We start from the raw sequence: 17005 nt of genomic DNA on the forward strand, positions 1-17005 counted from the left end.
GGGTGGAACAAGGAGTTAAAATTTATATTTGCAGCCCAAAAATGTTTTCATAAAGAGACTGGTTTTCCTTAATTTAACACAACATTTTATACTTCTTCCACTTTAATCCAGTTCAGGGTACTGGAGCACTGCAGCATGTCTAGGCAGCACAAGACATAGCATAGTAGGCCACAGGGCACCATTCCATCACAGTTTACATAACATACAAAGGTTATATTTGTAATATACATTGAGTTTCACTATACCACTACACATATTACTATTATTATGAATAATGATCATCATAATGAAAATCTGACTTTGCTTCAGAAATTAAAGTGCATCATGAGTTCTGTGACTTCTTTCAGATATAATATTTTTATTGGTCACTAAAATGAATTTGTCTTGGAAACAATGTTACAGCACTTCAGAGGCTTGTCTTCGTTTAGTGTTCACTATTTTAACAACTTGTAAGTCTGCCTGCTTTTAATAATAATAAGGTGCCTGGTAAAACATATTGTTTAATTTGCTACATAAATACCCAACAACATCTGAATAATGATAATTTACTGCCTCGTAGCATGAAAACCAGGGTCTATGTCGTAGGTCTTCTCTGCTTGGAGTGTAAATGTTCTCCCCATGTCTGCATGGGTTTCCTCCCGCAGTCCAAAAACATGGCGGTTAATTGGAATGATGGCACTAAATTGGCTATGCTGTGCTCATGTCTCTGTGCTCACCCTGTGATGGGCTGGCACCCTGTCCAGGGATTGATCCTGCTTTGTGCCCCATGCTTCCTGGGGTAGGCTCCAGACCCCTATGAACCTGCTCAGAATTTGGCATCTTATATCTTATGATATATTTTATTTGCTCCTAAAGGGTTCCTTGAGTTGAGCTTTGGTCATTTATTATTATTATTATTATTATTATTATTATTATTATTATTATTATTATTATCATCTCCTATCAGCTCATTAATATACACTACTGCATTCACCTAAGGTCAAACAGACCTCTTAGGCTTTGAAATCAGTTTGTTGTTCAGCTGAGAACTTGTCTAAGAATTCAGGCTCGTCCTGAGGAGTGTAATCTTTTGGATCTGTTTCATGCTGAATCTACACAGGAGTTTGTCAAGCTGCTCTTGGAACACAACCTTGATGGTTTTCATTGTATCTACAACTATTGAAGCCACTGTTGTCCTTATATTCCACATGACTTCAATCTCAAGGTCTTTATACTTGACAATCTTCTCTGCCTCCTTACTCAGAATGTTGTTTTCATCCAGGATTGTCACATCAATGACTTCTTGTCATGGAACTCAATCTCTGGCCTGTTGCCGATGATGTTATGATCTGTGGAAATCTTCATGTCCCACCTAATGACACAGTCTGTGGTACCCATTGCTGTGTCTAGTGTATGCTTGTACTGTTTGTCCACTATCGGAACACCCTGCTGTTGGCAAAGTACACATCCTTACTTACCTTAATGTGACGTTCAAGATATTCCTTCAGGTGCAGGACAGCAACCAGACACTATGTGGCTGATGATCTCCTCAACTTTACCAAACAGACGGCATCTGCTGTTGACTGGTGCACCTATGATATGCTTCTGGTGGTGCCTGGTGTTCAATGCCTGGTCTTGAGTGGCTGTGATGAGGCTTTCTGTTTCTCCTTGTGTCTTGCACTTCGAAGCCTTGCATGTGTCAGGTCCTTGTTGACGTACGGTCTGTCCAGGTTGTTGAATAACTGGTTGTACATTGGCTTCACCTTGTAGCACCGCATCTTCACCTCTTGGACTTGAGTAACCGCTTGATTTTCTTGATAATAGCGCTAGTGATCTCGGACAAACCATATCTTTTTTTTTTATCTCGTACCTCTCTTCATGATGGACTTACACTTGTGAAGAGCTTGATGGTGTCTGAGCATCAGTCATAGTAGCCTCTAACCAGTCCACACAAGATTTTTGCACAGACCAACAATCACAACCTACTTTGCTATCACGAGTGCTAAAAGTTCTTGGTCTTTCTGGAATTATGAGATGTAAATATGCTTAATGTCTCCTTTCATATGTAGAAGCCCATGCATTGTGTGGAATTTTCTGGTCTTTCAGTCCATGTTCTTTAGCTCCAAAGAGGACCACAAGATGATGCCAAAGCTGTACAGGACAACTGGTACAGCCAGACTGTTGATACAGTATCTGAGATCTAATTCCGAGAGCTGAGCTCTGTCTTGGATGCAAGTTGCACTCAACAACATTACTCTTGGTGATCTTGGACTTCATCAGCTGGTACTTGATGATGATGATGATTATTATTATTATTTACCTATGTTCTTATCAATAGTTAAATGTGAATAGTCACATTTCTGTCTTCTAATAGCAACAAGTACTCTTGCATGTGCATACTTTTATGAAATTGTCATGTAGAATGATGGGCAGAAAAGCGAATATTGAGCTGGTAGGAGAACTTGATTTCTGGAATTTGAGTTGATCCAATCTCAAGAGTTTTTTTTCACCATTTAAAGAAATAGGTCTGTCCCCCTTTAAAGTTACAAGTAACTAAACTGATCGAACATGGAGTGGGGCATAAAGTTATTTTTTCCATAATATAATCTGGCACTTGATGTCTCAGCTAGTTACACGTATATCTTTCTTTTTTTTTCAGTCTGGTGAAGTGGTAATTACAGAAAACTGCCAGAAACAATGTGTCTGTGACTTCCATCGTGGCATGATATGTGAGGCATACACTTGTGCTGAAGGCACCAAATGTGGAATTAAAGATGGAGTTATGTCTTGTCGCTCCACTGGTAAGAATAGTAGAAGAGGCCAAGGGCACTTTCGTAGTACTATATTGCATGTTTCCATCCAGTTTTCATTTTGTCGGGCCAGTGCCCATCTTGGTAGAAACAACAAACCCAGGATGGCACACCACTGGCTGTATATTTATGCAAAGGATAAGATAATTCATTGTTTGTTTTAAAGTTAAACCCATTTCTTTCATTTCAGCTTTTTATTGTGGAATTAAAAGAATACATTGAATTGCTAATTTCTGTATAATAGTAAGAGCTTCTGACAGCAGTAGAACAGTAAGTAAAGAGGTCTTCAAGGTATCACTGCCTAAGTGTCAATGTCTATTGAAAAAATGGATGGCAAGAGAAGGCAAACAAATTAATTGAATTTAGGCAAACAGAAAATTGTTGAATAATTCTAATTAGCATTTTAGTTCATATCAGAATCAATAATATCTGTAGAGTATGGCAAGCCGAATTAACATTTAGAGATATCTCAAAATGAATTTTAAGATATCTGGAAATGCATTTTAGATATCTCAAATTGAATCACAGATATCTAAAATGCATCTATTTTAAGATATCTAAAAAGCATTTTATGATATCTTGAAATCTATTTAAGATATGCTGTACATTTTGAAATATCTGAAAAGCATTTTAAGATATCTTAAATGCAGTTCGAGATATCTCGAAATAGGTTCCTGTGCATTTTGAGATATCTCAAATACATTTTGAGATATCTCATAATCACTTCATGTAAAATTTCCTATTATTTCAATGGGACTTCCTGTCTATTTTAAGATATTTCAAAATGTATTTAAGATATCTTGAAATCTGCAGGAAGTTATGTTGAGATATCTGAAAATGCATTTCAGATATCTCAAAATGAATTTGAGATATCTTGAAATGAATGGGAAGTTATTTTAGGATATCTCGAAATATAATTAAGATATCTCAAAAAGCATTTAAGATAACTTAAAATTCACTGTTGTTTGAGATATCTAAAATACATTTTTAGATATCTAAAATTAATTTCATGATATCTTAAAATGGGTCTCTGCTCCATTTCAGATATCTAACAATGTATTTCAAAATATCTCAAATTGTATTTCAAGATATTTAAAATGCATTTAAAGATATCTTTAAAAGGACACTCAATTATTTCAAGATATCTCCATAGCATTTTTAGATATCGACAATACAATTTAAGATATCTCAAATACATTTCCAGATATCAACAAAACAGCTTCCTGTCCATTTTCAGATATCAATCCATCCATCCATTTTCCAACCCGCTGAATCCAAACACAGGGTCACGGGGGTCTGCTGGAGATTTTCAGATATCTCAAATACATTTTCAGATATCTCAAAATCACTTCCTGCTCATTTCAATATCTCTCAAATACATTTTAAGATATCTTATAATAAACAAGAAGTCCCATTGAAATAATAGGCAGTTTTACAGGAAATGATTTTGGGATATCATTAAATGCATGAAAGATTAATTTAAGATATCTGAAAATTCATTTGAGATATCTTGAAATGCACACACAATTATTTTGAGATATCTCAAAATGTATTTGAGATATCTTGAAATGCATTTGAGATATCTCTACATGGCAGATATCTTAAAATGTGAAAGAAATTATTTTAAGATATCTCAAAGCGAGTTTCAGATGTCTTAAAAAGTAAATTACATTTTAAAATATCTGAAATTCATTTCGAGATATCTCTAAATGTTAATTTGGCTTGCCATAGTAGAGTTTAATATTATAATACCCTTAGAACGTTTTTCCTATTAATGGCCAAACCAGAAAGATTCAAATCTGAATACTTGCTGAACATTAAGAATATATATCATTGACACTCCAGTGAGGTCAGGGGAAATGTAAATAGAGAAGGCATCAGGGACTGTAAAGCAGTGTTAATTTTAACAATACATTTTGATTTAGTTTTAGTCTTCTGACTAAATTGCATTTTAGTTATAGCTACATTTTAGTCATCTCATTATTGTTAGTTTCAGTCTATTTTTAGTTTAGAAAAAGTAAATCTGTTTTAGTTGACTAAAGGTAAAAGTAAAAATCAGATGGATATCTTGTTTAACATATGAATATGCACAGAATATACTGTACTTCTAAACTCTTGTACTAACACGTACACTAATGAGCCAAACCACATGTAGTGATTGCTGAACATAAATGAAAAATAGACGTAGAAAGGATTTACTCCAAAAGATCTTGGTCAGTTAATGGCAGATGTGGTTTGTCATCACAGTTTTCTGGCCTCTAACATGCCTCAGTTAGGCTGCTATAAAATTTTACCATATATAAACCGAATCCTGGTTATCAAATGAGAACACCATCAACAGACACTTGGACATAAATGCAGCATATGCAAACTTAAGAAGAACATATTCATAATAAACAAGACTTTACACCCAATACCCGCCCCCCCGACCACACTGACTTAGCCACCTCCCCACACCCTCACATAATTTTTTGCTATATATTGCCTTTGATTCTTGTAAGTCTAAGCATTATCCTCTGATGAAGACCCCTGGCAGAGGTTGAAAGCTCAGGAATAAAAAATACTTTATGATACGTGATTTTTCTCCCTTTGTGGATCTCCAGCTGCATATATATATATATATATATATATATATATATATATATATATATATAAAACAGTATATATATAAGTCATAAGTGCTTTTACTACGTTCTTCACAGTTTAGGGGGAATGCTCATAAACATGAATTTGCCCTCAAAAACAAAACGAAGAAAACAAACGTAGTGATTACAGATTCATATTCAGAAATGAAGCAGTGCTGTTTTCCTGCACTGTACATGTACATATCGTATTAATTGGGAGATGCACTTGAATCACTATAATCCAAAATACATTTGAGAGGACAAGACAAAACCTTTTATTCTGCTGGAATACCGGCACTTCCAGGCATGTGGTGCAAGTGCATCGAGAAGGGTGGAGACTACATTGAGAAATGAAGTCATCAGTTTTGTTAAGATTTGTTCCATTTTCTAACTTTAGCTTGACTTCCCCCTAGTAAAACTCCCATCTATATCTGCCATTAAACCGGTTGATATGTTTTATTGTGATCTCTAGAAATGAATGCCTCTGTGAAGACTTCCTATCTACAGCTGCTGCTCCCCCCTTCTTAAATGAAACGTTTGCGCTGATGAGACTGTAGGCAATACATAATGAGCAGACATTTTTTTAGAATAGTATTATTTAAATTAAATCACAAGTTGAATTACAGTGAGTAATATTGCTATTATTTGATTAAACATTTGAACTTAATCCATACAAAAATCCATATATCTATCCAATTTTTTTTTATCCAGAAGAGAATATTTCAGAACTAAAGCCTATCTTTGTAGGACACTTGTCAACTCTGGAAATAATCCTATGTCACTTCAAGGCTTATGCATGCAAAAGTCCACAGTCACCTAACCTTCCATCAATTGGCTGAATTTCTTTATTCAATCCCAGAATTGCAGGAAAAACAGAGGTAGGAGCTAACCCTGGACATGACACTAGTGCACATTATCCTTTGTCAATAAGTATCAAATAGTAGCATGACTTCCCTCCTTTATAATATGAGATGAGTTTGGATTGACAATAAAAACTCACATGGATACTGCAAGAATGGGAAAACTCCACACAGACAGTGGCTAGAGTAAGTTATGAGCCTAGGTCCTTTGAGCTGAGTAACAATTATTTGTATAAATAAATAGAAGCATTACGTATTAGTAGCTATAACTCTTCTCTGCGTTGTGGGTGGGTGATGTTGGTGATGGTATTTTTTTGTTTCCCGAAATGTTGAAACTTTGCTTGGGCTTAGGACAGTTTTCTAGGTAAAGACATAACAGTTTCTGGTTGCAGCTTTTTAGAGACGATTCACATTTTCATTCTTAGGATTACTCTGTGCAGTCTGTTTCTTCCCAACAAAACTTATCCATCTCTGCTTTTCTCTGTTAGATCCATGCAAAGATGTAAAGTGCCGACCTAAAGAAAAATGCAAAGTGCAGAAAGATATTGCAGTGTGTGAGCCACAATACACTGGCACTTGCTGGGCATGGGGAGACCCCCACTACCGCAGCTTCGATGGCTACTACTTTGATTTCCAGGGTACTTGCACCTACACCATTACTGAGACATGTGGAGATATCGAAGGCCTGGTCCCATTTTCTGTCACTGAGAAGAATGACAATCGTGGCAGCACTGCTGTCTCTTTTGTAAGGACTGTGACCATCAAGGTTTATGGCTACACCATTGTCATACAGAAACAACAGATAGGAAAGATAATGGTGAGTAACCTACACTTCTGTATTCAATATAAATTCTATCGGCTACAACGAGGGACAATGTCTTGATTAGTTATTTTATGTGCTTATTTCAGCAAGAGTTCTTGAAAATGACTTTTCCTTATACATTTTTGGGGTTACCTAAATGCATTCTGTTGGTAGTTAATTTGGTAATGTTTAGTATTTATTCATGTCCTCCCACAATGCCAATTTGTTTTGGCACAGGAGCCACTAATTTGGGCAGTTTTGATTGAAGGTTATGATGCAGCTGTTAGCAGAAATGTTGTCAGTCAAGAACCAAGTGATGTCAGGCGTTATGAGAAATAAAGTTTGGCCCATGGGATCACCTCCTTATCTGAGTTTGTGGATTCCACAAAGAACTTCTAAAAGTGCATTTGTGTGTTTATCTTTTCTCAGGCCTTTCTACTTCTGGCTATGACTTTGAGTTACATTTTGTTTTGGGTGCGACGCTAGAGTGTGTTCTCCATCTTCTGGTGTTGCTTTCTGCATTAGTTATGACTCCCATTTATTTTCTAGTCATCTGTTTCTTACATGTCTTGTCATAACAAAGAGCATGATTGTGTACGTCTGGACCAAATGGTGAAATTTAAAGCTAAATTACAATTTCTATTTGAGCAAGTGCTCTTTGTTTAAGAGAACCACATAGCAATCGTTTATATGTAGGAAGCTTCCATCCTAGCAAGTATATACCAATATGTTTAATTGTACTGCTACAATTGAAAAGCATTTATTTCCAGAGCCCCGGTGCAATATGTCACAGCAAATTTAGGACAAAACATCATTGCAGTTTCACGAAGAAATGTTAGGACAGACATGCGGATAAAAAGCAAACATCTGACTGCAGAGGCATAGGCACCGGTTATGATGGGGCAAAGGGGTAACTGCCTCCTTGATCTTAAGTTGTTATTGTTTATAGAAAAGTCAATGCTCATAAGCGGAGGCTGTGCTTCTGTAACTTTATGCTATTGGCTATATGATTTTTTGTAATATGTGTGTGTAGTTTACAAATGAAAAATACAGTAGTTGATTTGTGAGCTAGGAGCGAATGACTTAAATGAGCTGTGAAGTTTATCTCATGAACAGTGTGGATGTCATGTACAACAACAACTAGTCCTCAGTTCCATCCTGAAACTGCACTGACATTAATGAGTGGAGGTTCTTCAAACAGAAGATATTTTTATGATTGGCAAGGTTCTCAATATTGACGTTATTCAAAACATGATGTAAGACAGAGAGAATATGCAAATTTCAAAACAAACTACACAGAATGCATATTAAACGATGACATCCTAAAGATTTAATTCAACAAGAACCTTTATGTTCTGTGGTCTTCTTTATCATCATTATTTAGTTAGTTTGCATGTCCAAGCTAGAGAGAAACTAAGATTATGAAGGGTTTGGTTGAAACTCAGGTAACTAATGAGCTCTGCCTGGTGTTGAGAGGAAATCTAATTTAAATTATTCTAATCGAGACGATTCTTCCATTGAGAACAGAAAAGTAATCAAAAAATAGCTTTAATGTTGTTGTTCTACAGTACACAAATGTGCTGCATCCTCAGAAAATAGCAGCACTCGACAAATGCACAATCTGTGTGGTCTCCAATAGGGCAGTGTGACGATGCGGGTTCTTGCTCCACGCTCCCACTTCCCTTTTGGGTGCCCTTGAGCCCAACACCGTCAAAAATGTAACCAGATGAGCTGGACAATGAGGACACCTATGAAGCAAGGGGAAAGATGCAAAGTGCAGAAATGCTTTTATTTTAAAACATTCAAAACCAAAAAGTGTTCAAATAAATAGTGCAGTGCAATCAAAGCGTTATTAAATAAATAATCCATTAAAAAACAGTGAAAATCCATTCATCCATCCATTATCCAACCTGCTATATCCTAACTACAGGGTCATGGGGGTCTGCTGGAGCCAATCCTAGGGGCATAAGGCAGGAAACAAACCCCGGGCAGGGCGCCAGCCCACTGCAGGGCTCACACATACACACCCGGGACAATTTAGAATTGCCAATGCACCTAACCTGCATGTCTTTGGACTGCGGGAGGAAACCGGAGTACCCGGAGGAAACTCACGCAGACATGGGGAGAACATGCAAACTTCACGCAGGAAGGACCTGGGAAGCGAACTCGGGTCTCCTAATTGCGAGGTAGCAGCACTACCCACTGCGCCACCGTGCCACCCAACAGTGATAATGTGGAGGTTCAAATAATCCAATAAAACCGAGATTAAAATACCGCCGGGTGTTCCCCTCTCCAGCTTATACTTCATAGGCTTTGCAGGACGGAGAGACATATGCCAACAGACGCAGACATCCATTACACCAGGCCTGTGTCCCCACCGCCTGATCCATGGCGTTCTGAAGAGAGCTGCCGGACCATGCTCCCGCTCCCACCGCTCCCCATCCAGGCTCCTCCTGGCGAAAGCGTGACATCCTCCCACCGCTGTCTATCCAGGCTCCACCCGACAAGAAGACATCCCAGAGCGCAGTGATCACTCCTGCTCCAGGCTTTTCAGCAGGAGTGATCCTAGTGCCTCCTCCTGAGACACCATCCGCCTGCTTCTTCCTCAATGAGTGCCGGCTTACTCCAACTCCTGTCTTCTTTCTGTCCATTAACCTCCGCTTAATGCGTCTTTCTATTCTCTTCTCTCCCGTCTCCGCTCCTACTATATATAATGGGGAAGTGGCACAGGTGTGGTGATTAACAGCTCCCGGCATCAATTACGGATATGGACAATTCCTCACCTGTGCACTCAAGCGAGGAAACGCCTGCACCACATCGTGTCCGAGAACTGCTCCGGCCACACTACTGCACCCCCTCTATAAGCCGTGAGTGCGCGATTATTTATTTAAAAACTGGCCTGTTACTCTGAGCCAAGGACCTGCTATATCACAGGTAGTAAGTGCGAGGATTGTGGCACAGCCCATAAGCCAAGTCAGGTACCAAGGTTGATCCTGATCTTAATTGTAATGTTGTTTAAACACCTTACCTTAAAACTTTGAGGGCATTCATATATTTTATTTCTATTTATGTTTTATGTTAATTTGTTTTGTTTTTCTTTTATTCTATTATTGTAAAGCACTTTGGCCACAGCATTACTATGTTGTTTTAAATGTGCTATATAAATAAATTGACATTGACGTTATTTCCTTTGGAAAACACATGGATGCCTTCTGTTGGTGCTCCAGCAAATCTTGTATCCATTAGTTAATTAAGCTTCCAATTAGGCATTTGGACTTCAGAAGGGCTAGGGTTGATCTCAGTTTAGAAATGAGCCCAAGTCAGGCACTAACTGGCTTTTGGTTATAAGATTCTGGCAAACCTAAAGATCGATCAGAAGTTAATGTACTTCAAGGAAGAGCACTTAGAAGTGCCTTTTCACAAACCTTCTGAATTATACTATATGTCCAATTTGTTTTGGAGCCTTCTTTTAATGAATCAAATATTAACTTTCAGGTAAACAATGAGCTTCTGAATTTGCCTGTGACCCTTGATGATGGCAAAATAAAGCTATTCCAGAGTGGAAATGATGCCGTTGTACTCACCAATTTTGGTCTGCGAATCTCTTACGACTGGAACTGGTATCTGCTAATCAATTTGCCAAGCAGCTATTACAACAGCGTCTGTGGTCTCTGTGGCGACTTCAATGGTAACATCGAGGATGAGCAAAGGGGAAAGGATGGCAAGCTGGTATCATCAGTCATTGATTGGGCAAAGTCCTGGAAGGTGAATGACCGAGATCCTTTCTGCTGGGATTACTGCCAGACCAACTGCCCCGTATGTGAAGAAAACATGCGTAACATCTATGAGAGTGAACAATACTGTGGGAAGCTCACCATGAAGACAGAGGGAATTTTTGAGCAATGCCATGTCAAGGTTGATCCAGACAAGTTCTTTGACAGCTGTGTCTATGACGTGTGTCTGTACAGTGGTGCCAAGAAGCTTCTGTGCCAAGCCTTCAGTGCTTATGCTGAAGCATGTTTAAAAGAGGGCATTGTCATCAAGGACTGGAGGAAACTTGCCGATTGCCGTAAGTGGACTTATCTTGATAATAACATTCTTATAGAATACTTGAGAAGATTGAGTCCTGTTCACTTTTATGCTGTTTGTGTTATTTTTCATTTTAGACATAACCCAGGGCTTTAAACACAGTAACTGATAAGTGGGTTAATTTTATTGATTTTTAAATTAATATATGTTTCTTTGAAATTACTCCATTATAGCTATTGGACCTGATAATTTGCAAGGAACTGGTATTCTCAAGACTCTACTTCACATCCACTATATTAAACAAGAATAATGTAATTAGGGTGCCATTATCTTACCACTGTTTTAAAGATTACTCCCTGTCCATTTATTGGCTGCAATCAGTGAGAAGTCCTTGAAGTTCTGATATTTTATCACTAAAACAACTGGCTTTTTCAGCCTCCCAGGCACGGATAACACTACATGACTGAGTAATGGTCAAAACAATCAGGATAAAATGAATTTGAAGCAAAACAGAATTTTGCTTTGCGAAAAAGATCTTGAAAAAAATTCTGTTTCGTCACAAGCAAAATCCGCACTATTAGCACATATATTTTAATCCTATCTGCATACTTTTTCTCCGTATGCAAAAGTACAACACAATTTATTATGGTACAGAGCGTAGAGAGCAAAAATCTACAATCACTTAACAGCTGCTAGATTATGTTGGGTGGCTGAGGAAAGACAAAGGGGTTTTGACTGGAACAATGCATACAGAGCAAAAAATTCTTACTTTTCACCCTCATAAACTTTTAAAACCCACAAAATCAAATTGTTAGTGTGTTTCTCTTTCATAACTTTTAGGAGCAATTTCACGAAATGAAGCATCCTGTTTCACTCATCAATATTTATAACTTTTCCATCAGTTTTCAGCCATAGCATTCATTTACACGAGGTTGGAGAGCATTGTGAGTGGTGCACAGTTATCGTACATGCCTAGGACCAGCAGTTCAGCAATTCAGTCAGAGCTATCGGAAACATGCCATGACAAAATAAAATAGGTCTGATTTTGTCTTAACTCATAACGATGGGTTACAGCACAAGAGTTGACAATTGATGAGTACTCAGCTAGAAGTACATGGCATAGAAAGTGTCTGCACAGAAAGAAGGAAACCATGAAAAATGGGAGAGAGGCTTGTCCATCCATCCATCCATCCATCCATCCATTTTCCAACCCGCTGAATCCGAACACAGGGTCACGGGGGTCTGCCGGAGCCAATCCCAGCCAACACAGGGCACAAGGCAGGAAACAATCCTGGGCAGGGTGCCAACCCACCGCAGAGGCTTGTCCATCCAAAGTTTAATGTTTGTTACATTGTGACAGCATGGAAAAAGAAAAAAATGTGCTGATGCTAAGGCAGTATCTAAATTTGCAGTTGAAAGCAGCAAGCTCAAAATAACTTAGAAACTTGAAACTCTAGTGAAAAGTCATCAGTCATCTGTTTAATCCATCATCTCCTGAGATTTCTAGTCATGTAATGTGACATACTCGATGCCAAGAGAGCAAGCAAATGCCACAGCTAAGTCTGACATACTCTCCGACTGAAAGTTGTGTAGTGTGCTGCTGGCTTTAGTCACACTTATAATTGGCACAACATAGGATCCTTCATGGCTGTGGCACTACTGTGTACCTTCTTGTTACAAGCTTTGACTAAAGACACGTAAACCATCATCATCATCATCATATGCAAACACATAAAAAAATCTTACAATTCTAGACTACCATCACTTCAGGCTCTGCCACACAACACTGCATCAAATGGCCCAAAGCATACAGTAGGTCCTTAACTGTTTATAACAATTTAGTTCATGTACATTTTCTTTTCTTTTAGCAATGGACTGTCCTGAAAACAGCCACTATGAATCCTGTGCCAGCCCTTGTCCAGTTACTTGTCCGTTCACTGAAAAAGTTTCAGTATGTGAAAAAAGCTGTGTGGATGCTTGCGTATGTAATAATGGCTACGCTCTAAGTGGAGGAAAATGTGTGCCCAACACGAGCTGTGGCTGTTCCTACCAAGGTCGCTACTATGAGCCAAATGAGAAGTTCTGGGCTGACGACTTCTGCAATGTTAGCTGTACATGTGATCCTAAGTTAGGCATGGTGATCTGTAAGGAGTCCGGCTGCAAGTCAAATGAGCAGTGCAAGGTGGTGGATGGAGTGAAGGGCTGCTATCCACTCGGCTACTCCTCATGCACAGCAACTGGAGAACTCCACTACAAAACCTTTGATGGGTACACCTTTGAATTCCATGGCACCTGTGTCTATCAACTTGTTAGGCTGTGTACAAAGGATGGCCTTACTCCATTTGACATTGAAGTCAAAAACTCCAACCGTGGAAACAGTGCAGTGGCCTCCACCAGTGAACTCATAATGAAAGTGTATGGTATTGACATTGTCATCAGTATGAATTATCCCTTCAAAGTGATGGTAGGTGCATCTCTCTAATATTAATTTCAACATTATTTGCTTCACTTGATCTTTATCTTCTTATATCACATCCTATTCTCAAATCCAGTTATTACATCCTAGGCTGATAGAACCAAATGCAACCAGGAACCATACATGGACAGTGAGCCTGGAAAAATGTCTATTAGATTTTCTTTGCCTTTGAAATAGTGATATTAGTCACCACTTTGTTTTAATACTCAGGAACACTCATTTTCAGAGATCTATAGGAGGCATGCTAGATCACGACACAGACTCTAAAACAAGCAGGGAGTTGTAATCCACCCATCTGAGGGGTCACGGATTGGGTCTTTCACTTTAGTTCAGTTTATTGTTGCATGGCACTCTTCACTGAATACAAGTTCAGAGTGCTTGCACAAATTTACAAAATAAGAACAGTAAAATACCTTATAACATTTACATATTTAAAGTTTCTTATTTGGGGAAGCAAATAAAAATCTATATTATTGATTAAATTTGAATAAAGTCTTGGGGAAAAAAATTAACAATTGAAACCTGGCCAGATGACAACAGAGGAGAATTAAACAAACCAGCAGTTAAAGGAATTACTGGGAAAGGTAAATCTCTGGTCCATAGTTGATTGTAACAAACAACATCACCGTTTTTAGTCTAGCTGACAGTCTTTCCCTCAAGTGATTACTACAATATCATATGCCATATGCAACAATTTGCAACTAGTTGAACTGTAGTTAAAAAAAAAAAAGACCTTGTTGTGTGTCATCAGCAGCTATCCAAAGCATAGTGGCACCAAACCATAGAACCCATCTAAACACGGGCATCTGACATGAAAATGAAGTGACATAAAATCTTAAATATCTAATATACGAGACACCAGTTCTGAACACACAGCCTCAAATGTCATTGTCTCCTCTTTTAGGTTGATGGAGAGTTTGTCGCTCTACCGTTTTATTATAATGACAACAACCTGATCATGTTCTACAGTGGATTTGGAGTGACTCTCACAACTGGGTTTAACCTGCAGTTGACATTCACTTGGAACAATGAGATCACTGTCACACTGCCAAGTAGCTATTCTGGAGCTGTGTGTGGCCTCTGTGGCAACTACAATCAGAAGTCGGCAGACGATATGCTGATGCCAGGAGGCAAACCCGCACCCAGCATTGTGAAGTTTGGAGACAGCTGGAAGGTGGCCGAATCTCCAGGCTGCTCATCTGAGTGCTCAGACCCACTCTGCCATTTCTGCTCTGACTCAGAGAAAAACGTGTATAAGGCTGAACATTACTGTGGAATCATTGCAAATAAGGCTGGACCCTTCCGTGAATGCATTCCCAAGATTGATCCCACACCTTTCCTGGAAAACTGTGCATATGATGCCTGCAATCAGAAGGGTCACCACTCAACTCTCTGCAAAGCAGTGACTGCCTACGTCTCTGCTTGTCAAAATGCCGGCCTTACTGTATACCCATGGAGGAGCAATAGTTTTTGCCGTAAGTTTATGGTCTCTCCCTTCCCTTTAGATTAATAAATGGTATGTACTTTTACATATATGCTTGTGGACTGCTGCCGCTATAAGACTCCAGAATGTAAAAACAGGCATTTATCAAGATTCAAAACACAAAATGATGAAAAGGAATGGTTAAAGGGGAGAACATAAAGTACAGAAAATGGATAAACAAATACAGCACACAAGCACCCAGAACTCACCATATTCATCTTCCTAATCACTTTAGTCTCGTAAGATTGATATGCCAGGGAGCTCTTGTCACTTTCAAACCTCAACATTCTGAGGTCAAAGTCTATTTGGACAAGGAGCTGCTCTAATTCTCTCTTTGGAGGAATTGCTGGGGTGTTCTAGGAAACACTTCTGGATCTCCTTAAGGATGCCCCCTGGTGTCCTGAAGTCTCCCTGAATTCCGGAGACCTATCTACTAAAGCACAAGGCCACATTTCTATAGAATTTTACCTGTGTTACCATCTTAGGATGTGGGAAACACCTGTTCCTAGCAGCCCTTTCCCCCCCTTTTTCCATTAAGAATATCTCTGTTCTGACCAATATTGTACATGTCATGTTCTTAAAGTATACCAGGCTAAAGGCCACTCAGTATATAAATGAATATTGTATAGTAAAATGAATTAAGATGATCCGCGGTGGCAACCCCTAATGGGAGCAGCCGAAAGAAGTAGAAGAAGAAGTAGAGTAAAATTAATTAATGCAAAATTGTAAGTGTCATAAGCACAAAACACAAACAAAGCTAAAAACAAATTCTTAAGCATGCTACTCTAGAAACCCGGCGTCCTCCCTAACTCTATTCTACTTAACAAAGTCAAGATATCACTTCACCGATTTATCATGATTACACATCTTTATTATCAAATTCCAGTAGTGGCTGCACCCAAGTGTTAAATTTGATTTTCTTAAATCATTTCCTTATTGTTTTTATCTGGGCAGATGGACAAATAGAAGGATTCTCTGTTTTACCATGAATCACTCATCATCACTTGATGGCTTCAAACCATTTAGTGCATTGGCTTACATTTATTTTTTAAGCTAATATCCGATTCCCCTTTATTTTATTTTATGCATCAATAACCTCTCCTTCTATTTTGCTTCCAGCTGTCTCCTGTCCCAAGAATAGCCACTATGAGATCTGCACAACTGGATGCCCCACCACATGCTTTGGCTTGTCTGCCCCAGAGAAATGCCAACCAGGTTGTAAGGAAGGCTGCCAATGTGATAGCGGTTTTATCTTAAGTGGAGCCCTGTGTGTGCATATTTCTGAATGTGGCTGTGTCTATGAAGGAGAGTATCACAAAAAATGTGACGTTTTCTATCCGAAAGGAGAATGTAAAGAAGAGTGCAAATGTAATGAGAAAGGTGGGGCAGTCTGTAAGAAGGTCTCCTGTGGAGCCAATGAGAAGTGCTCAGTGGTGAATGGCAAACATGGCTGCCATCCTGTTGGAGAGGGCAAGTGTGTGGTTTCTGGCAATATCCACTACATCTCCTTTGATGGCATCAGGTTTGACTTCCAGGGTACATGCAGTTACACTTTGACTAAAGTGTGTAGTGGGGAAGCAGGCTTGAAATATTTCTCTCTGAATGTTGAGAATGAGCAGTTCGGACCTGTGGCTATCACGAAGGCAGTGACAGTAATGGTCTATGGCTACAGCATCACAATCCGACAAGGAATGCAGTGGGAGGCCATGGTGAGTAAGACTTTCTTTCATGGACATTATACAATCTTTTAAAGCTACTGTGTGACTTTAGGCAAATTTGATTAAGTCATGGACTGTATGTTCGATATCAACATAACTGATTGGATGGGGTAATAGAAAAAATATCAACCCTTGAGTTCACAAATGCCACATTGATTCATGTAATGTTACCCATAAGCTGCAGAGATATACTTCGCCTCCCTGGCAGAAGAGTGTTATTGAAC

At 38.8% G+C, this 17005-nt stretch overlaps 1 protein-coding gene across 1 annotated transcript in view; it reads left to right on the forward strand.

Annotated features, from left to right (window-relative positions):
* The window catches only part of LOC114668132 (IgGFc-binding protein-like), a 139863-nt gene that overhangs the window by 106953 nt on the left and 15905 nt on the right, over positions 1 to 17005 (forward strand). The window contains exons 30-35 of the mRNA XM_028823762.2: positions 2639 to 2780; positions 6762 to 7090; positions 10571 to 11144; positions 12973 to 13568; positions 14485 to 15055; positions 16183 to 16772. Of these exons, the coding sequence (XP_028679595.2) occupies positions 2639 to 2780; positions 6762 to 7090; positions 10571 to 11144; positions 12973 to 13568; positions 14485 to 15055; positions 16183 to 16772 (2802 nt within the window). The remainder of the gene's footprint in view (positions 1 to 2638; positions 2781 to 6761; positions 7091 to 10570; positions 11145 to 12972; positions 13569 to 14484; positions 15056 to 16182; positions 16773 to 17005) is intronic.

This window comes from Erpetoichthys calabaricus, chromosome 17 (assembly GCF_900747795.2).
Source record: "Erpetoichthys calabaricus chromosome 17, fErpCal1.3, whole genome shotgun sequence".
NCBI classification, from domain to species: Eukaryota; Metazoa; Chordata; class Cladistia; order Polypteriformes; family Polypteridae; genus Erpetoichthys; species Erpetoichthys calabaricus.